General features: G+C 43.4%; 1 protein-coding gene across 2 annotated transcripts in view; it reads left to right on the forward strand.

Annotated features, from left to right (window-relative positions):
• The window catches only part of LOC124711315 (cation-independent mannose-6-phosphate receptor), a 640,574-nt gene that overhangs the window by 56,705 nt on the left and 560,462 nt on the right, over positions 1–23,407 (forward strand). For both annotated transcript variants that reach the window (XM_047241343.1, XM_047241335.1), the window contains exon 5: positions 1,060–1,202. In XM_047241343.1, the coding sequence (XP_047097299.1) occupies positions 1,060–1,202 (143 nt within the window). The remainder of the gene's footprint in view (positions 1–1,059; positions 1,203–23,407) is intronic.

The raw sequence follows: 23,407 nt of genomic DNA on the forward strand, positions 1-23,407 counted from the left end.
TAGTCTAAACTGTTGAGATTTTCCTTGCTTCTTTTCTTACATAGTATTTATTTTCATCCCTTTTTACCATTTATGCAGAATCTAACTCAAAATATCTTTTTATCTTGATTTCATTTGAAAGTTCCTCTTTCTTCGAGTCCTGTCATAACTTCTTCTCCGAAGCCAATGAGGTAACTGCACAATGTTCCGTTGTCAATTTCATGGATGAAAATTTAGATGATTTGATGCTGTCTGCATTAAACAAGAGACTTGAAGATTTTGCACTTACACCTAGAGCACTGCCTTGAATAACCGTAGAATACCTCCCTTTGGATGCTCATTTGTATTTATAAGCATCGAGTTGTCATCACAAATTGCAAACTAAGATCATATGTAAAACACTTGCACACAAAGCTCAAACACGTTTCAGATGCAGATAGCTTGCCTACAGAGCTTCCCCACCTGAAGACATGTTCAGGGATAATGGATATTCTAGCCGGCAGATTAACAAGGCACTGTCAGTTAAAACCAAGAATCAGGGAATGGGTAAAGAGGAGAATATGCCACAAAAGCTTTAGCTTTTCTTCCTTTTGTGGGTGATATTTCATTTAAGATAGCAAGAATCCTCGATAAATATCAGGTGAAAGTTGTTTTCCGCCCTTCATCTTAAATTGCCCATTATCTGGCTTCAGTGAAGGATGATTTGCTACTGTGAAAGGATAGAATTTACAAAATACCTGGTCAGTATAGTATACCTTACATAGGTGAGACCACATGCACCGTGGAAGAGTGCTGTACTCTCCTTTTTCAGGGAAGCAACTCCGCCTGTGGCAGACATTGTATTTCCACTGGACATTCAATGGAAAATGCTATGGTGGGGCATTTGGAACGACGACTGGCTGCAAATCCAAAATTAGTTCGTTCATTCAGTTCAATGGGAAAATATTAAAATTCAGAATGACACTGTCAGCTTGAGAACTGTCATATTCAAAATGATGTAGGTAAATAAAGGGTAAATTCTGCTCCTAAGAACATTAAAAAGAGTTTTATAATTAATATCTGTGGCTTGCTGTGTTACAGGTGGAATACTAACTCGAGTGGAATTCGTTTGCAACGTTAGTGTTCCATTTGGAGAACCAACATTCAGATCAGAAGTGGGAAATACATATACATTTGAATTTCAGTCTTCACATGCTTGTCCTAAGGGAATTGTGGACTGTGTTGTAAGTATTGAAATGTTACGGATTGGTACAGAATAAGTGAAACACAGTTTTTCAGTTAACATTATTTTATGGTGCTATTAGCTGAGCACAGCTGCTGGTTACTCACATAATTAAAGAAAAACTGTGTCCAGTGGCCTTTTTTTTCACATTTATGTATTTTGAGCTTTTACTCATCTCCATGTGGCATACTGTAATAACATAGTTATTATTCTTTTATCAACTGCATTTTGAATGCTGCCTTTGATGCTACAGCTGTTGTGTGTGGGAACAACCTTTGTTACCAGATACTGTTATTAGAATCTGGTTGAAACATGTTACATTGAAGATGTGAGTGGAGCTTAAATGCAATACTGACTTCTGTTATCATCATCGTCATCATCATCATAAGCAGCAGCAGCAGCACCAGCACCATTGTCATAATCTTTTACACTTTCTATCACCTGGCTGAATCTGTTAGATCATAAAACCTATCAGTCTTTTTCTGTCCTCCCTCCAAGTTTCGTTCTCCACTCTGTCTCAGTCTTCTCTCCTCATCACACATTCCTTCACTCCAGTGATCTATCTTTCTCTCAGTCGTCCTCTGGGTCTCCTTCTTCTTCATCTTCTTCTTCTGTTGTCATTTCATGGGCCTATCTCGGTTTTCTGCCAATTCCCATTCTTTTAACATGTCCATACCATGTTAATCTTGTCTTTCCTATGATGTCTTGCATGAGCTTGTCTTTAATGCTTTCTCACACTGTCTGATTCCTTACTCAACTCATTCTATTTAGTCCTATTCTACTTTTCTGAAATTTTGTCTTGCATGCCTGTATTCTGCTCACCTGCCTTTTCTTCATTACAGACTTTTTTGATGTGTATGGGTACTGAGGCATAATACACTTTGCATAATGTTTGCTTACTTTTTGGTGATACTTCCTTGCTCCAGACCGTGGTTCTTATGCTCTAAAGGAAAACATTAGATTGCCTTCACCTTTCATTAATCTCCTTCTCATTCCTCCTGCTTGTTTCTGTTTTGTACCCCATGTACTTGTAACTTTCCACTTCTCGTAGTACTGCCCTCTAGTACACCTGTTGCCACCATCCTCTTATTCCTAATTGTCACCATCATTTCACACTATTCTTAGTGTCTCTCATGAACTTGCTTTACTGTAAAAATTAGACTCCCTGTTTTACTTACAGGTCCAAACCCGTATTACTCCTCTTCCAGCCCTCCTCGTGCTATCTTCTGTACTCTCTTTTTCAGAATATTCTGAAATACAATGGCAGCATGACACATCAAAGAAACTCCTCTATAATTATATATAAAAACAAAGATGAGGTGACTTACCGAACAAAAGCGCTGGCAGGTCGATAGATACACAAACAAACACAAACATACACACAAAATTCAAGCTTCCGCAACAAACTGTTGCCTCATCAGGAAAGAGGGAAGGAGAGGGGAAGACGAAAGGAAGTGGGTTTTAAGGGAGAGGGTAAGGAGTCATTCCAATCCCGGGAGCGGAAAGACTTACCTTAGGGGGAAAAAAGGACAGGTATACACTAGCACACACGCACATATCCATCCACACATACAGACACAAGCAGACATCGTGCTTGTGTCTGTATGTGTGGATGGATATGTGCGTGTGTGCTAGTGTATACCTGTCCTTTTTTCCCCCTAAGGTAAGTCTTTCCGCTCCCGGGATTGGAATGACTCCTTACCCTCTCCCTTAAAACCCACTTCCTTTCGTCTTCCCCTCTCCTTCCCTCTTTCCTGATGAGGCAACAAACAGTTTGTTGCGAAAGCTTGAATTTTGTGTGTATGTTTGTGTTTGTTTGTGTATCTATCGACCTGCCAGCGCTTTTGTTCGGTAAGTCACCTCATCTTTGTTTTTATATATAATTTTTCCCACGTGGAATGTTTCCTTCCATTATATTAAACTCCTCTATAATTTTGACTAGTTTGCTGCAATCCGTCTCAAAAATTGGCTCTATAAATTCCTTATTTCAAATTTTCAGGTGTCCTCCTTTCTTGAAAGACCTTATGTCCTCCTGCTCCTCATTTTCTTCTTCCATATTTCCACTGGGATTTAGTAACTTTCCAAAATACTCGTGCCACATCTCCTTGATTTTCTGTACATTCTCAGCTTCTTTTCCTACTTAATTGATCATCCTGACGTTTTCCATCATGCCTAGCATTAACCTTTCCATAGAGGAATTCCTTACTCCCTTCACTGTCCCCTCAGGGGGTCCACAACTCTTTTGTGTATACATGCGTGGTGAGCACGGGGCCCAGACCTATTGCAGCCTTCCTTCTTTCCAGGGCTGGATTTCCTTCCCCTTCCCCTCTTTTCCTCTCCTTGCTCCTTCCCCCTTGCCCTCTCCTCTCCCTCTCTTGGTGTCCTATCTTATGTTGGCCCCTGCTATCCTCCTGGTTATGTTGGTTTTCTCTCTTGGTGTCCTATCTTATGTTGGCCCCTGCTATCCTCCTGGTTATGTTGGTTTTGCAATTTAGCTTTGTTGCATAATCACCTCCTCCTTTTGGCACTCCCTGGTCCCCCTCTGGGGTTTGACCTCCATTACTAAATTTCTCTTCCATAGTGTGAACCATTTGGGGAAGAGCATCTTACCAAGTGCCTCCGATGTGTGCCCTCCTAGTACTTTCCACCTTTTCTTTCACGTCGTTGTCTGATGCTAGGGTGCATAGCCAGCACGGTAGCCAGCCCATGTGGTGGGGTCGCTATGTACCCTTTTGGTTGAGCCCCCCTGAACATACAGGGATTACACTTCTGATACCTGAGCTGTGACCACCTCATGCAAGCCTTGCAGTGGTTGCTCATCATCCTGGAGCATCGGAACTCCCGGCAATGGCCGCCGTGCCAGACGACCCTTGCTGTGACTGGGTGGTGCCCGTGAGGAGAGCCCCAATTGGAGTGGGTGGTATCAGGGCGGACGCTATGCAAATGAAATGCATACGGGTCCAGAACTCTGGCCGTTCTTCTGCGCCCGTCTCTCTGCGTGGAACTGATTCTTCTAGTGCTGCTTCTCCGGCTCCTTCGGCCTTCCCTTCCATGGCTACCCCCCTGGGAAGAGGGTCAGGCCCGTCGGCTAGGGGCGAAACCTTTCCCCCACTATCTGGTTTGCACCAGGACTGATTGTATTCTTTGTGGAATACATTGAAGACAAGATTGGCGAAGTGGACTCCCTGAGCAAGATGCGGTTGGGTTCGTTGCTGATCAAAACTGCTTCAGCTGCCCAGTCTGGGGCCCTTCATGCCCGTACCCATCTTTGCACAATTCCTGTGTCCATTACCCCCCACCAGTCTCTAAATATGGTTCAAGGTGTGATTTTTCACAGGGACCTCATCCTTCAAACTGATGAGAAAGTTAGGGACAATCTTGGACGGCGCGGTGTTCACTTTGTTTGGCCTGTTCAGAAGGGTGCTAAGGACAATCACATTGATACTGGTGCCTTTATCCTGGCCTTTGAAGGGGATACCCTGTCTGAGAAAGTAAAGATTATGGTTTATTGATGTGATGTGAAGCCGTACATCCCACCTCCTATGAGGTGTTTTAAGTGCTTGCGTTTTGGACACGTCTTCCCGCTGTTCGCTGGCCCCTCTCTGTGGTGACTGTGGATGTCCACTCCATGAGGAGAGTCCCTGTGTTCTCCCTCCTGTGTTGTTAATTGTCATGGCAATCATTCTCCACGTTCACCAGATTGCCCAGTATATAAGAAGGAAAAGAAGATACAGGAGTACAAGTCCCTTGATCGTTTAACCTACACAGAGGCTCATAAGAAGTATACACGTCTTCACCCTGTGTCCATGTTGTCTAGTTGTGCTTTAGTTACATCTTCACCCCTTCCTCCCCCTTCCTTACCCCAATCCCATACCCCTCTCCTCCCCGCCGCCCCTGCGGCACCTTCTCCTCTGGGCACTGCTCCCCCTCCCCAGCCGGAGAAGTGTCCCACTCCTTCGGTGTCTGCCGGTCAAGGGCGCTCCTCCCGGGATGCCCCTTCCCGGCACCTTCCAGGCCAGAGGTCTGCTGCCATGTGACGACCGTGAGAACCGCGGTCTGTCAGCTCCCACGTTGCCCGATCTCTTTCTGTTCCCGATCTTGCTGCAGCTGGCTCCTTTATGCCACGCAGCCCTCCTTGATCTCAACCAAAAAAGAAGAAGAAACATAAGTCCCGGACAAAGAGCCTCTGGTGTCACCAGAGGTCCCATCCCCAGCTTCACCACCAGATCCAACCTGTCGTTCATGGAGGTCACCCCGTCCTTGTCGGTGACGGGTGGTGACCCGGTGGTATGACTGGCTTTAGCCTGTTCACCCCCCATTTAAATCATCGTACTGTGGTTATCCAATGGAATTGTAATGGATACTACTGTCACCTTCAGGAATTGAAAGCCCTTATTTCGTCTTACTCTGTAGCTTTTGTGATTCTACAGGAATCTCATTTTACTGATGATCACTTACCGACCCTCTGCGGGTTCCGTGTTTTCTGTCGAAATTGGCTCGGACTCCTGTGGGCTTCTGGTGGCGTTTGTACGTTGGTCTGTACAGACATGGCTAGCACATGGATTCCTCTTCAAACTACATTGGAAACGGTTGCTGTTAGGGTCAACCTGGACTCTGAGGTCATGGTTTGCAATCTTTATCTCCCTCCTGACAGGACTCTTACACCTGCTGTCTTAACTGCCCTTCTTCGGCAACTTCCTCCTCCCTTCCTCCTTCTCAGGGATTTTAATGCTCATCGTCCTTTGTGGGACAGTGTATTTCCATCTAGACGAAGTCTTGTCTTAGATCAGTTTATTACAGACCAGGACTTGTGCCTTCTTAATGATGGCTCCCCTACTCATTTCACTGCCAGTTATGGTACCTTTTCTGCCATTGATCTTTCTCTTTCTTCTCCCTCTCTCCTCCTGTCATTACACTGGCCGCCACACAATGACCTTTGTGATAGTAACCATTTCCCGTTGATTCTCTCTCTCCCTTCCCACTCCCCAAGGGACAGGTTACGCCTTTGGTCTTTCCAACATGCCGATTGGCCTCTATACACTGCACAGATCGTGTTTTCTCCCTCTTTGTCGGGTTGTATTGATGACGTCCTACGTGACGTGTCTGACGCGATAGTTCGCACTGCTAGCCTCGTTGTACTGCGCTCATCTGGACCATTTTGTCGCCAGCAAGTCCCGTGGTGGAGTACGGCCATTGCCATTGCCATCTGTGATCGCCGTCGAGCTTTGCAACCCCTTAAGAGGCACCCATCCGTTGCCAGCCTTATTACCTTTAAGCACCTTCGCGCTAAAGCTTGTTATTTGATCAAACAGAGAAAGTGGATGTGTTGGGAACGATTTGTTTCTTCCCTCGGTTCTACTGTCCCTATGTCATGGGTATGGGCTACACTTTGCTCTCTCCAAGGTTGCCATCAGCAATCCACCCTCCCAGCCCTTCACCACCCAGGTGGCCTTTGTACGGACCCGTTGATTCTCGCAGAACATCTTGCGACCCATTTTGCAATGGCATCAGCATCAGCCTCCTATCCAGCTTCTTTCCTTCACCAGAAACAGCGGGCCTAAGCTTCCACCTTATGTTTTACCCCTTGTCAGTCAGAATCTTACAACGAACCTTTTACTGAATGGGAATTTCTTTCTGCTCTTTCTTTTTCTCATGATATGGCATCTGGCCCAGACTCGATTCATAACCAACTGCTTCAACATCTCAGTGCTCCACAACGGCAACATCTTCTTCGGGTGTTTAACCGTATCTGGCTCCAGGGTAACTTCCCTCCTCAGTGGAAGGATAGCATCGTGGTTCCTGTCCTTAAGCCTGCTAAGAACCCCCATTTGTTGACAGCTATCGGCCAATTACTCTGACCTATGTTGTTTGTAAGTTACTTGAACGGATGGTAGCCCTTCGGCTCAATTGGGTCCTTGAATCTCAGGATCTATTGTCCCCTTACCAGTGTGGCTTCCGAGAGGGACGGTCTCCAATCGATCATTTACTTCGCTTGGAATTCGCAGTTTGGCAGGCTTTTCCCAGTGCCGCCATTTGGTTGCAGTATTTTTTGACCTACGCAAGGCCTGTGACACAGCCTGGCGCCATCACATCTTACTTACCCTTTCTTTGGGCTCCACTCTCGATTTTTATCCACCAGTTCCTGTTCCGTCAGTCATTCAGGGTTCGGGTTGGTACTGTTTTTAGTTCTCTACAGACCCAGGAGACGGGCATCCTACAGGGTTCTATCTTGAGTGTACTTCTTTTCCTCATTGCTATCGATGGACTTGTGGCCTCTGTTGGTCCTTTGGTCGCCCCTGCCCTGTATGTGGATGATTTCTGCATTTGGGTTAGTTCCTCTTCGATGGCCTCTGCAGAGCGGCAGCTCCAGGGAGCTATACGGCGTGCCTCTGCATGGACCCTCTCACACGGGTTTCAATCTCTCCTTTAATATCGTGGGTGGTCCACTTCTGTCGCCGTACTACGATCCACCCTGATCCAGAGACCTATCTTGATGCACAACGATTGCCTGTGATCCCACAGTTTCGTTTCCTGGGTCTTCTTTTCGACAAGCTCACTTGGCTGCCCCATATCAGACTTCTGGAGGTAGGATGTTTCCGTAAACTCAATGTCCTTCGCTTCCTTGCCCACTCCTCTTGGGGTGCGGACCGCTCCCTCCTTGTCAGTCTTTATCGTGCTCAAGTTCTGTCTCGCTTGGACTATGGTTGTCAAGTTTATGGTTCGGCTGCTCCTTCCACACTGCATGTACTGGATCCAGTCCACCATCGCGGTATCCGTTTGGCCACTGGTGCCTTTCCTACTAGCCCTGTTGATAGTCTCCTGGTTGAAGCTGAGATCCCCCCCTTTTCTGCTCGGCGGTCCCAGCTTCTGGTGTCTTATGCACTCGCTGTCTGTTCCTCTCCCACTAATCCTTTCTATTCTATCCTGTTCCAAGACCTAGGATGTCGCCCATCCGATTCCCGCCTTCGGGCGGGTTTACCGGTTGGGCTCCGCCTTGCGTCCCTTTGCCGTGATTTTCAGCTTCCTTCTTTGCCCTGTCTTCCTTGCTCCCTCCCCTCCACCCCCCCATTGGTTAGTTCCTCGAATTCGGATGGATCTTCGCCGAGGTCCGAAAGATTCCATCCCCCCGATGGTGTTCCGTTCCTTTTTCCACTGAATTTTATGGGAGTTTCGGGATGCTGTTCTTTTTTACACTGATGGCTCTAAATCTGCTGATCATGTGGGGTATGCCTTCACGTCCTCCGTGGAAACGGAAAATCAGCTGCTGCCTCCTACATGTGGGGTGTTTACTGCGGAATTTATGGCAATTTCCCAGGCCCTTACCTTTATTAAACAGTCCCAACACAACCGCGTTTTGTTATGTATGGACTCAATTGTTTTTCGCGCCATCCCTTGGTCCTTGGTCTCTGCCATCCATGACCATCTCACTGATATTCACCGTGCTGCTTGTTCTGTTGACTGCCTTTGGGTCCCTGGCCACGTGGGTATCCTGGGTAATGAGCTCGCTGATCGTTTGGCTGGGGGAGCAGTCACTCACCCCCCCCCCCCCCCTCCCCCTGTTTTCTGTAACCTCTCCTGCAGCGGATTTACGGCTTCACATCAAATTCCACTTCGCACAATCATGGGCCAATTCTTGGGAGGCTACTTCCCTGTCTAATTAACTTTGTGCGATTAAGGTGACACCAGGCCCGTGGTGTTCTTCCTTTTGCTTCTCCAAAAAGGGCTCGACCACACTGTGTCGTCTCCGCATTGGCCACACCAGGCTGATCCGTGGTTTTCTTTTGCGTGATGAGCCAACCCCGCTTTGTGGTTGTGGAGCCTTCCAGTCAGTAGCCCACATTTTGGTTGAATGCCCCCTTCTTTTGGCTCTGCGTGCTAAGTACAGCCTCCCTCGCACTTTACTTTTGATGTTGGCTGACGATTCCCGGATGGTCTCCCTGGTTCTTGGTTTCTTCCGGGAAAGTGGTTTTTATTCTCAGTTTTAAGATTTTTAATCTCTGGTGTTGGGGCAGGGCGGTGTGTGTTGGGGTATCTCCCACTGTAAGCCGTGTTTGGAGTTTCCCGACTCCCCTCTCTGACCGAGATCCTCTTTTCTTCCCCTTTTACTCTGGTTTTTTTTTTTTTTTTTTTAAAGGATTGGTTAGTCTCCTTTTCCCATACGTACTTCTACATTCTAGTGGTTGCAGCTTGTAAGCTGCAGGTGGTCTTGCCTCTGCTGCTTCAGCATAGTGTTGGGTTTGCTCTCTTGCTGACTTACCTCATTTTGTTTTTACCAGTGACAACATTACTGCCCTTTTACATTTTTTAGCCTTTTCCTTTTAATTGTTCTGACTTTTCTGAGATATCACTATCGGAATGGACTACATTTGAAACAAGGGACTGATGACCTTGCTGTTTGGTCCCTTAAACCCCAACCAACCAACCTTCACTATCCACTTGCATAATTTTTGTCCACTCTTCTACCACGGTGTTTCTTTCCACATTTTTGTATCACCTTTTCTTCTGCCCACTTTTTCTGCTGCTTCCACCATTGTTGTTTTCCCATTCCTCCTCTGATGACTGCATTTCATAACTTGGTATGTTGCTCTTTACTGTTCTCTGAAATTCTACTTTGCATTCTGTTCTTTCAACTTCCATGTTCATATCCTTCTTCCCTGTCTTTCTGCCTCCTTTTCCTCTTTAATCCTTCTGTCACTACAAAAAGGTGGTGATTGCTATGTAGGACTTCAGAAGGTAGTATGTTGACACCTGTGACTGTTCTCTTTTCATCCTAGTGACATAATATGTCGTGTGCCACAGATTTACTTGGAAAAATAATGGTTGTACCATATTATTTTGTGGTTGTTTATTGAAAAGTTATGTAAATGTACTGAACTGTCAGGTAGGATACGCTTGATGTTGATGTCTTCAGGCCAAAAATTGGTTTAACGTAGCTCTCCCTGCTATTCAGTCCTGCGCAGTCCTCTTCATCTGTGAAAAGCTACCGGAACTTACATACTTCTGAATCGCACTTCCTGTCAATCTAATTTTTCAGACATTTGTATTCCCATTGGCTTGCTTCATCTACTGTACTTTCATATTTTCTCCTTTCATTAATTGAATTCAATAATGCCTGTGTTACCCAAAGATGTCTACTAGGCCTTGTCTTTTTATCTGCTTGATTGTCTGCTGCCTTCACTACTTAATCTCTCAAAGCTACCTATTTGTCATGTACTGTATGCCTTTCCCCTGCTCTAGTCACGTGTAGCTTAATGCTCCCACTGAATCTCTCAGTAACCTCTCATTCTTTCAACTTATGCAGGTCCTATCGTTTTTATTTCATAGCTTTTGCAGTCCCTCCAGCATTAACCTACAGTTCATAACCAGTAAATTGCGGTCAGAGTCCATATTTGCCACATTAAAAATCTGTTTCTGATATCTGTCTTACTATTATATAATCAATCTGAAACCTTCCGGTGTCTCTAGATGTCTTCCAAGTAAGCAGCCTTCTTTCACGATTCTTAAACCAAGTTTTAGCAATGATTAGAGTATGCTCTGTGCAAAATTCTACCAGATGGCTCCCTATTTCACTCCGTTCCCCTGGTCCATAATCACTTGCTGTTTTCCTTCTCTTCCTTTTCTTATTGTCACATTGCAGTCCCCCATCACAATTAAATTACCATCTCTCTTAACTATCAGAATAATTTCTTTTATTTCATCATAAATTTCAAACTCTTCTTCATATGTGGAGCTAGTTGGCATGTAAACTTGCACTACTATGGTGGGTATGGATCTTTATGATAATTTTCATAGAAATGTTAAATATGAACTTAGCAAACACCGAGTAATTGTACGGCTGTGGGATGTCCACACAGGAACAGTGAGTCACAACTTTTCTGTACGGAACTCAAGAATTGATTTTAACACAATCCAAAATAGCTGTAAGACCTCACGTACACTGGGTACTGACTGTTTTGGTGGTGAGGTTCCTTACATAAAAACTGGTGTATGAACATATTGTGAAGTTGGAAAGTATATAATGATTTGAAAGATGGCTAAGTCATATTTTACTATTGAGAATGGACCATAAGTATTAATAAACGGCTTAATCAGTTAGCGAACTATGTCATCTGGCACTTAAGTTAGGCCAATAAGAGTATAATGGCAAAGATTGGAACGATCAACAAGAGTATAATGTCAGAGATTCGAAACTAATAAGCACAGACAAAAATCTGCAATGGAAGATGTAACTGGTTACAGACTTTACTGTTAATCATTTTGTAAGTTACATAGTTCCAGGTAATTCAAAATACTTTATTGGGAAGTGAGGGTGGAGTCATTGTGATGAGAGCTGCTAATTAGCTCTCTAGAAATTTACTCTTGTGTGTTGCATTAAGAAGTTTGATTACCCACATTTTTAAAAACTTAATAAGGTTTTCATTATAGTTACTTGTACTATAACAGTAACTACAGCAAAAATAACAGTTGGAACAATAAATCCGAGTGAAACTCATTTAGGTTAATGTTTTAAAATATTCATGCATATGCTAAAAGTGTATTATATGGGTGATAGTATCAAAAATGGAATAATGAATATCGAGAAAAAAATTAAATTTAGTAAGGTGTAATAAGAGCAAATGGGTGGTTCCAGCTTACTCTTGTTTCATTATACCCCCTCCTCCTGCCCCTCCAATTGAGTTATACAGACAGATATTGATAAATCACTTTTAACTCGAGTGCCATAGCAGGAATTACTGTTGCTCATTGATGAGAAGCTGAAAGAGGAATTTGACGATTTGTTCAAGCGTATGCTCACTTTGGTTTACTTTTTATTCAATGACCAATACTTTGAGCAGACTGACGGTGTCACAATGAGTAGTTTTTCTCCAGCCATTGTGGCCAGTCATTTTATGGAAGATTTTGAGGAGAAAGCACTCCAGTCTGCGGAGTTCATATCGGCAGGTGGCTCCCGCGAAGGGGGTCCTCTGGTGGCTGAGGGCTCTACACAGTGTGATTGACAGCATCTGTGCATGCGTTGAAGCTGTTGGTTCATCATCCAACAGGTGATGTAGCTGTCCCTCCCACTACCTATAAGCATGCCTGCACTATTGGTCACTGAATTTGGTGCATTCATGCCTGTATATTTCCTTCTCAGCTGGCATACATAGGAGGCTTCAGTCACAGCTTCAGCAATGCGTTTGCACATCTGAAAAAGTCAGTTGTGCTGACGTAATATTATAGAAATTCCATGACGATATTTGATGTCTAGCGTGAGGGCCATATTTACAGTGCTAATTTAAGTAATCTGACATTTAGAATTTCACAAATACATGTGCTAACGGGACTTAACACCAGTCATCTTCATTACATAAGAAATGAACACGTGTTGTATGACTTATTAGACAAATACATGTTTGCACATACTAAAAATTTCTACAGCAAATACATTTTTTTAACAGTGTCTTTACATTGTTTGTGGAAATTTTGTACTTTATGTTTTACGTAAAACACCTCACACTTTGTTGCGAGTTGTGCCTACTCCTTTAGAAGGTCCAAGCTGTGGATCCATTTTCCAGACACTTTTCTCAAGGTCAGTGGTTTTTCACATGCAATAGATTTGACCAACTGTCAGAGTCGAGTGGAGAGGAGCCTCTTGTAGCTGTGGATGTAGAGAACATGCAGCAGTCCTCAGCAGTTAGGAGGCCTAGGTCAGTTGCAAAGTCTAACAGAAAGAAGAAAGTTTTGCTGCTAGGTATTTCACACTGTAGAAGTGTGGGCCAGCAGTTGTTGGAACTGTTGGGGAGTGAGTACCAGATCACTAGCATTGTGAAGCCTAGTACAGTGTTGGCTCAGGTGACTGACAGCTTCGGGAAGTTACGTAGGAATTTTACAAAGGAGGAGCAGGTAGTGATAGTGGGTGGAGCAGAGGACAGTCTTGATAGGGACGGGGAATATGGTGTAGGTAGTGACCCGGTAAAGGTAGCTACTCAAACTGGTGGCACTAGTGTGCATTTCGTACAACTGTTTCAGCGTGATGGACATCCTCATCTTAATGTGGCTGTTAGGCACATTAACATGGGTCTGGAGAGGGTCACATTTCAGTGGTGCCAGTTGGGTCTGTCAGTATATCGGGTTTCACTAGACATGGCCTGCACCTCAATATGGTATGGGAAGGGGAGGCTGGCAAAGCCTATAGGTGACAGTGTACTGGGTGGTGGTGGGATCACTCATGGAAAAATTCCTGTAGTAGCTGGTGTTAGAGCTGGACCTTTTTTTAGGTTGAAATCAGCTGATAGGTATACCTGCTTAAAGGAATTAAGGGCTCGCCTTTAGAGGACATCATGTTTCCACGTAGAGAAGGAATTAGCATATTTCATCAAAATATAAGAGGTGTTAGATATAAAGTTAGTGAATTGCTTATAGATGTTGACTCTGAAATTAGTGGTATGGCAGAGCACCGCTTAAATAATTTGACAATTCAGAGGCTTCCTTTACCAGGATACAGATTATCTAGCTGTTTTTCAAGGAGTTTGTTGCAGGGTGGGTAGTGGCCATGTATGTAAAAAACAGTATTCCATTTGAGTCCACAGATGTATCACGGCACTGCACTGAACAGATATTTGAATGTTGTGCAGGGGCAGTTGTATTTAGTGAAACCAAACTTCTAATTGTTGTTGTTTATAGGTCCCCTAACTCCAACTTCAGAGCATTTTGCACAAGCTAGATAGGATTCTTGATTCACTTTATAGGAAATACTAAAAATTAGTTATGTGTGGTGACTTCAGTATTAATTTTGTATATGAAGGTGCAAGAAAAAGGAAGTTGGTAGATCTCCTAAATTCATATTATCTGATGCATACTGTGTTTTTTTCCAACTAGGGTGCAGGGGAACAGTAGTACAGCAATAGACAATATTTTTAAGCATTCTTCATTGCTAGATGGACCTTTCAGACCACGATGCACAAATTTTAACATTAAAAGGCTTTTGTACTCAAACAAATGCCATATATAATTACAACTACATAGGAAAAGTTAATTCAACAACAATAGAGAGTTTTTTAACCTTGTCAAGGAACAAGAGTGGCAGCATGTTTATAGTGCCGATAACATAGATGATAAATATAATGCTTTCCTTAACACATTTCTCATGCTTTTTGGGAGTTGCTTTACATTAGAACATTCTAAACGGGGTACTAACAGTAATAGGCAGCCTGGGTGGCTGACTAGTGGGATAAGGATATCATGTAGAACGAAGTGGAAATTATATAAAAATGTTAGAAGTAGTCACAATCAAGCCACAGTAGCCCATTACAAACAGCACTGTAAGGTGCTTAAAAATGTTATTAGGAAGGCAAAGAGTATGTGGTATACAAATAGAATAGCTAATTTACAGAATAAAATTAAATCCATATGGACAGTTATGAAGGAAATGTCTGGTCAGCAGCACAAGGTCGATGTTATAAAGTCAGTTTTTAGTAAAAATATTTCTGTTACTGATAAATCAGATATATGTACAGTATTTAAAAATCGTTTTCTGAGCATTGCTGGTGAATTGAGTAAAAATTTAGTTTCTACAGGGAATCATACAACTCTCTTGGCAAATGCCTTTTCGAGACTGATGTCTGAAATACTTCTCTGTGATACAGACAAGGGGGAGATTGAGTCAATAATTAAATCACTCAAGACTAAGGACTCTCATGGATATGATGGAGTGCCTAGTAGAATAATAAAGTACTGTACTGCACATGTAAGTCCTGTATTCAGCCATATTTGTAATTTTTCCTTTAGGAATGGCCAGTTTCCTGAACGATTAAACTACTCGGTAGTAAAGCCACTTTATAAAAGGGGAGAAAGGGATAATGTAGACAATTTTAGACCTATTTCTATGCCATCAGTTTTTGCTAAAGTTACTGAAAAGGCTGTGTATGTAAGGATAATTGATCATTTTATAACACACAATTTTCTGTCAATTGTACAGTTCGGCTTTAGAAGTTGTTTAACAACTGAACATGCTATATACTCTTTTCTCTGTGAGGTACTGGATGGGTTAAACAAAAGGTTTCAAATGCTAGGCATATTTTTTGATTTAACTAAGGCCTCTGATTGTGTTGATCACAAAATATTGCTCCAGTAGTTGGACCATTATGGAATACAGGGATTAGCTCACAATTGGTTCACCTCTTACTTTAGCAACGGACTGCAAAAGGTCATTATTCACAATATTGAGAATGGCTGTGATATGGGGTCTTAGTGGGGTATGGTCAAGTGATGGATGCCCCAGGGATCAGTGTTGGGGCCACTCCTATTCTATATTTATGCAAATGACATGCCCTCTAGTCCTACAGGTAACTAAAATATTTCTGTTTGCTGATGACACTACCTTGGCAGTAAAGGAACTTGGGTGCAACATTGACTCAGTTTCAAATAGTGCAGTTCATGACCCAAGTTCGTGGCTTGTAGGAAATAAACTAAAGCTAAATCACAGTATGACTCAATTTTTACTGTTTCTAACACACAATTCAACAAAACCAGACATTTTAATTTCATAGAATGGGCATATGATTAGTGAAAGTGAATAGTTCAAATCTCTAGGTGTTCAGATAGATAGTAAACTGTTGTGGAAATCCCACGTTTAGGATCTTGTTCAAAGACCTAATGCTGCCATTTTTACTATTTGAACGGCATCTCAAGTTAGTGTTTGACACGAAAATTACTCTACTTTGCTCATTTCATTTGCTTATGTCATGTGGTATTATAGTTTTCGGTAACTCAACCCGTTCTGAAAGATTATTTTCGGCTCAGAAACGATATATATTAGCTCTTGTTCAGGAAGGTGTGCAGTATACTGCTGCATCCATTTTCAATAAGCTACCACTTGAATTCAAAAATCTTAGCAGTAATCCGCGTGCATTCAAATCTAAACTGAAGAGTTTCCTCATGTGTCACTCCTTCTATTCTGTCGAGGAGTTCCTTGAAAAATTAAGCTGATTCTTGTTGTATTGTTACATAAACTTATGGATTGACATTTTTCGGGTTCATAAACATTTTATTTTTATCTGTTATAACTTATATGTTGTAATTTCGTGTACTGACACATTCTATGACCTTGAAGATTTGCTACTCAATTTGGTCCTATGGAACTTGACATGTAAATAAATAAATAAATAAATAAATTTCAGCACTCAGATATATGAAAAATACATAACGCATCCTGTCTTTGTAAAACAGTACATCTTAATACTAAACCTTAAATAAAGTTTCTTATTTTTATGAAGTATAATTTCCAGTCACATACAACATTTTTTTCCCAAAACCTTTCATAAATTCATTTAAAGGGGATGGAAGCTGTTTTTAAACCTATAATTCTTTTGAAATATAGATCAAAATTACTGGAATTCTCAAAATTCGTTCAATCTATCTGAGGTCATGACTACTTTTGTTTATTTTTGTTAGAGCACCACTCATTGTCTTCATTTATTGTAACCAGATGATCAGTACATCCTTCTATAGTGCTTTATTACTCAAAACCATTAGTATCAAAGACCTAATTAACACTTTAATATCATGGAAAATGAAGTATGCAGCAGTATATAATTAATGGTGTGTTCAAAATATTAAGATTTCTCTTAACTTTTCTCTAAAGTGCCATAAATTACATATACATAGAGCTACTATAAATGATTCGTTTGCCTTCAAAGCTCTATATTTTACAAAGTGTCACCTGTACAAACATTACTTAGGTATGAATAGTGTTGTGGGTGGCAAGAGAGCCAACCCGGTACTACTAGAGGAAGCCAAAAGGCACGTGTTTTAGCTCACACAGGCTGGCGTGAGGTCTGGAACAGGTCAAGGAAATTAGACTTTAGCAAAAAACGTACGTAGCTGCTGGAATACTTAACTTTAATCCATAAATGGTGAACATCGCTCTTGAGGGTACATTATTCATAATCTCAATAGTAACTGGTAAAGGTGCCTTTCTAGGTCGTAGCAAATGACGTAGCTGAAGGCTATGCTAACTATCGTCTCGGCAAATGAGAGCGTATTTTGTCAGTGAACCATCGCTAGCAAAGTCGGTTGTACAACTGGGGCGAGTGCTAGGAAGTCTCTCTAGACCTGCCGTGTGGCGGCGCTCGGTCTGCAATCACTGATAGTGACGTCACGCGGGTCCGACGTATACTAACGGACCGCGGCCGATTTAAAGGCTACCACCTACCAAGTGTGGTGTCTGGCGGTGACACCACATTCCTCCCCCGTAAATCGGCGGCCGGTTGTGGCATAAGGCTTCCTCTCGCCGTGGGGAGGACCCCATGTTGACGTATGCGACGAGGTGGGGAGCCTAACAACAGGCGAGGCTGTGCCACCCCCCCCCCCCCCCCCCCCTCCCCTCCACCCTGCCATTTGGACCGAGGGGAGCTAGGTGCACGCCAACATGCGGTGTATGCGCCCGTAGAGAGACAGGAGGGGCCGAAGGGTCGACCTTCATCGGGCCGGGGCACCCAACGGGCGAAGACGACATGGCCCGGAGTGGGCAAGAGTTCCATGGCGGAGGACAACTGGTCACGGGAAGCGATCAGCGGCGCGTGACCCAGGGAGGCGCCCGGCAGTTCCAGCGACGCGTCCACTGCGGGCGTCGCTGGCGGGAGAAGAGGCGGCAGCGGCGCGTCACCATGGGGCAAAATGGAAGGCAGCGTCGGTAACACCTGGGGCTGAGGCGAGCCAGTAGATGGGTCCCCAGGGCGCTGACCGGACGGCACCGTCGCTGAAAGCAGACGGGGAGCGGCAGATCCCGTGCGACGACAGAGGCGCAGCTGATTGAGATGCCGATGCACCTCACCAGAGGCCCCCAAAACCATATACATAGTGCGGCCGAGGCAGCGAAGAATGCACCCTTCGAGCCAACACCGTGAACCTCGGTAGTTGCGGTAGTAGACAACGTCGCCTGGGGTAAAAGCAGGTGTCTGCCGCTGCACAGGAACCTGATGCGGCGGATGTAGCAAAGGCATCAAGGTGTGATGAGGGCGACCGTGGAGCAACTCAGCCGGCAAGCGACCATCTCGGGGCTGAGAGCGATACAAGGACAAAAAGAGCAATAACGCATCCTCCCGAGAATGCGACTCTTTCAACTTCAACATCTGTGACTTGAAAGTCCTGACCAACCGTTCAGCAGCACCGTTTGACTGTGGCGAAAATGGCACATACGTCAGATGTTGAATACCATTGGCCTTGCAGAATGACTGAAATTCTGCAGACATGAATTGTGGGCCATTGTCAGAAACAATAGTCTGTGGAAGACCTTCAATACAAGAGATAGCAGGTAATGCTTGGATGGTGGCAGATGACGTCGTGGAAGACATCCGGACAACAAAAGGAAAATTACTGAAGGAATCTACCACAACCAACCATCGAGCATTCCAGAATGGACCAGCAAAATCGATGTGTAAGCGTTGCCAAGGGGAAGTGGCTTTTGGCCATGCAAAAAATTTCCGCGGTGGTGCTGATTGTTGTTCGGCACACACCATGCAAGAAGAGCACATATTCATGATCGCGGCATCGATTCTGAACCAAGTACAGTGCTGATGAGCAAGTTGTTTCGTTCTCACTATACCCCAACGTCCTTGGTGGAGAAGCCGTAAGACAGAGGACTGTAACGAACGTGGGACCACGACCCTGGACTGATCATTATCAGAACACAACAGCAAAACACCACGTCGTACAAAAAGTCTCTCCTGGTGAGCAAAAAATCGGCGAACCAACGGATCCCCGATCCGTGACTTTCACAAGGGGCATTGCGTAGCAGCAAAACGCAGAACGGTAGCAAGGACAGGGTCGGCAGCTGTGGCTGTAGCTACACGACGAAAATCAATCTGAAACGATTTGACCACGTCATCGGTTTCCGAATCAATGAACATGTAAGCAAGTTCGGAGGAATCGAATGCTCTATCCTCAGCAACAGGCAAACGGTACAATGCATCGGCGTTTCTGTGCTTAGCAGTGGACCAATACAAGATATCGTAGTGGTACTGCGAGAGGAAAATAGACCAGCGAATGAATTTCTGCGCTGTATGTGGAGGTACAGGCTTGGTCGGATGAAAAAGCGATGTCAAAGGTTTGTGGTCTGTGATGATGGTAAAGTGATGACCATACAAGAAATCGTGAAACTTTGTAACACCAAATACGAGAGCCAGTGCTTCTTTCTCGATCTGTGAATAATTTCTTTGCGCAGACGAGAGCAATTTGGACGCAAAGGCAATAGGGCGATCGTGCGAACCATCTTTGTGCGCAAGCACAGCACTGATCCCAAAATCCCATCCTCGTCGCCAAATGTTGTGGGTTGGTAAGAGAGCCAACCCGGTACTACTAGAGGAAGCCGAAAGGCACGCGTTTTAGCTCACGCAGGCTGACATGAGGTCTGGAACAGGTCAAGGAAATTAGACTTCAGCAAAAAACGTATGTAGCTGCTGGAATACTTAACTTTAATCCATAAATGGTGAACATCGCTCTTGAGGGTACATTATTCATAATCTCAATAGTAACTGGTAAAGGCGCCTTGCTAGGTCGTAGCAAATGACGTAGCTGAAGGCTATGCTAACTATTGTCTCGGCAAATGAGAGCGTATTTTGTCAGTGAACCATCGCTAGCAAAGTCGGCTGTACAACTGGGGCGAGTGCTAGGAAGTCTCTCTAGACCTGCCGTGTGGCGGCACTCGTTCTGCAATCACTGATAGTGGCGACACGCGGGTCCGACGTATACTGACAGACCGCGGCCGATTTAAAGGCTACCACCTAGCAAGTGTGGTGTCTGGCGGTGACACCACAAATAGAACTCTAAACTCACCATGTTTGCATTTTGAACTGTACAAACGAAATATGAGTTCCCCTCTGGTCACACTACACACGTCTAGGTGGTAGTACAGTTCGTTCCATACGTTCTGTAGTGACATCCTGTCAGTGGTCATCACAGAAGCATTGATGCATTTTGTGAACTGTTCCAGGGTTCTTGTTAGTGGGGGGTATTGAAGCTCAGTGCTTTTCTGTACTATCAAAGGAAAAAGGCACAAGGTGTTAGGTCAGGTGACCTGGGCGGGCAATTGATCAGAGGCACATCATCTTCACCACTACAACCAATCCAGCCATGCAGAAGTTCACCATTTAGGTAGTGAGGGACATCGATGCTCGAATGAGGGGGCACCGTTCTGTTGTAATATGATATTTTCATTATCAGCAATCGGTCAGCTGTGGAAATAACCACAGGTGCAGCATATCAAACAAGAGATAGTTGTCCCAGTCTTCTCACAGAAGGAAAACGATCCATACAACTTCATCTGTGTCATTGCACAGAAGATGTTAATTTTTGGCTAATCTTGTTCATGCATCACAATTTTGTGAGAATTTTCAGTGCCCCACACTCTCACAAAGTGGCGATTGTCTTTTCCAGATAAATGGAAGGTTTTTCATCTGTGAACATCAGCTGGGATGCAATATATTCTTCCTTGAGTGCTGCTGCATCGTAATGCAGAATGGAAGCCACCAGCCATAATCTTCCAGTTTTAATTGTCGAACGAGCTGCAGATGGTGCAGTTTGAAATGTAACCTTATTCGCAATATCTTCCGTATACTTTGCTGCAGTATTTCAGGTCATGGCTTGCATGGACTGTTGTCATGAGCATGAATGCAGAAGTTGTTAACACGAAAGCTGCCACAGTAGGACATATCAAAGTTTGTAAGTGTTGGAACAAATAGATTGGTCGTTAATGTACACATGTTTCTTCCAGACATAGTTGAAGACATTGCATCATTCTTCCTATGGTGCAGTTCTAGTGCTTTCTAAGCTTTTCTGTTCTCTATTGAGTGTCCATTCCCCCGAGGTGCAATGAGTCACATGTCTTAAAAGTATCTGACTTTGTCCTCCAAATGATAGGTTTGGAAAGTGTTTAAGAAATATCTTTCTTTACTGTATTTCATTAACTTTGGTCTCCCGGAATATCACTGTAAATGCTTTGTATAAGCAACTAATATTAAGATCAGAGCCGAGGTATTCTTTAGAAGACTTTAATGAGTCTACACCTTTGTTATCAAGGTATGACAGTTGACCCATCTTCAGTTTATTGATTAATGTAGCAATCCTCCTCTTTGAAACACAAAATACATCCATAAATGTTTTACAGCAGGGTCTGGAATGACCTCATTCTCCATCAGGAACCACGTTCACTACATTACATTGATGACGTCTGTCCTCCGGTTCAGCATATTTATCACTGCGCTGCCTGGAGTGTGGTAGTATTTTCATTAAATCCATTCGAAATTAGCCTTGCTTAGTTTCATTTTGCATATAGAAGTCATGAAATAAATTTGTTCTTAATTCATTTGACAGGGACTTGTATGATTGGCTACATTTGCAGTTCAACTGAAATGGGAAAGAGTACCTACTTTAATTTCGATATATTGAAAAACAGTTTCTTATTAAACTAGGTACATTTCCATTCCATGTGTTTCACTACATTAAATACTTAAATGCATATGTTCTACACTGTTCCCCTGTCACATTGAGTCCAACATAGTTCCAAAAAGAATGGAACCATACAGAGTATAAATTGGATACCTCCCTATTTTTTACATGTTTTGCTGGAATTGTATTCCCAGAACTTGTGGTATATTCTGCCCCTTTAACTCGTGCATTGTGCTGTCGAACTTTCACAGGTAAGCAATGTTTTGAGACATTACTAGCATGCTTTTGTTTCTCCATAGCAGAAATGTGCCCACAATACATGACAACAATATTGCAGCTATTAAGTACTCATGTAAAACTGGTGTAATGTAATTCACTGCTGACTATCGAGCACGTTTAGAATGAAGAAGGCTGTGGAGCTAACATGTACACCATCTGTTGGTAACTGTTAACAACTTCTTACTTTCGTCAGACGATGAAGCGCTTCTAGTATAATATACTCGCGTGCATATAGCTTCTTTAGAGCAGATAAAATCAATTTTGAAAAAAGTGGCACTTAGCATGTTTAGAATGTTGGATCTTCATTTATCAGTGCAGTATTATCTTTAATTTTGTTTTTCATCCACATTATTTGAACTGTCCTATTCACAATCTGTGCACATTTTTTATCATTTGAAATATTTCTTATTGTTCACTGCGACTGTCATTCCTAGTTAATACTTCCCATTCACTTTTAATCTTAATTTCACTGTCTACCAGTTTGCTCCTCTTACATGTGTGAGTTTGTCTCATCGTAACAAAACAACGAGATGTCATCACATGGTAGGCATCATAAGGAACGGTGCCTTGTTGCATTGTCCATTGTCAAAGTGTTGTAGAATATCTGCAAATTAGTTTCCATGAATTTAAAATAAATAAATAAATAAATCTTATGGGACTTAACTGCTAAGGTCATCTGTCCCTAGGCTTACACACTACTTAACCTGAATTATCCTAAGGACAAACACACATACCCATACCTGAGAGAGGAATCGAACCTCCGCCAGGACCAGCCGCACAGTCCATGACTGCAGCACCTTAGACCGCTCGGCTAATCCCGCACGACTTCCATGAATTGAGCAAATGATGTTCACTACACAGGTTTCCAGAGAACGTGACTCTTTTCACATTGATTAACAACACAAACATTATGATGACCAGATAAAGGTTCGCATCGCATCTTTTTATGCAAGTAGGTATTTCCGGCTCTCCTCTTCACTATACACAGATGTGACATTAACGACGTAATCACTACCTGAAAACACAGTCCTTTTTGTTACAGCTGTAGCTGAACACAGTGGCTACAGATTATGTAAACAGTGCACTGGCTGCAGCTTACGTAAATAGTGCACGTACTCGAGGTTTTGATATAGTCACCAAGATAATTAAACACTAAGTGCATAACACGATACCAGTCCAAAGTAAACAAACTCTATTGATTCAAAAGGAATCAACACAGTCATTACTTGATAAAAGTACATCAGATAATCTATGCATTCACTATGTGATCAAAAGTATCTGGACACCTGGCTGAAAATGACTTAAAAGTTCGTAGCTTCCTCCATTGGCAATGCCGGAATGGAATATGGTGTTGGCCCCCTCTGAGGCTTGATGACAGCTTCCACTGTTGTAGGCATACATTCAATCAGGTGCTGGAAAGTTTCTTGGGGAATGGCAGGCCATTCTTCATGGATGCTGCACTGAGGAGAGGTATCGATGTCAGTCAGCGAGGCCTGGCATGAA

The sequence above is a fragment of the Schistocerca piceifrons genome, chromosome 1 (assembly GCF_021461385.2).
Source record: "Schistocerca piceifrons isolate TAMUIC-IGC-003096 chromosome 1, iqSchPice1.1, whole genome shotgun sequence".
NCBI classification, from domain to species: domain Eukaryota; kingdom Metazoa; phylum Arthropoda; class Insecta; order Orthoptera; family Acrididae; genus Schistocerca; species Schistocerca piceifrons.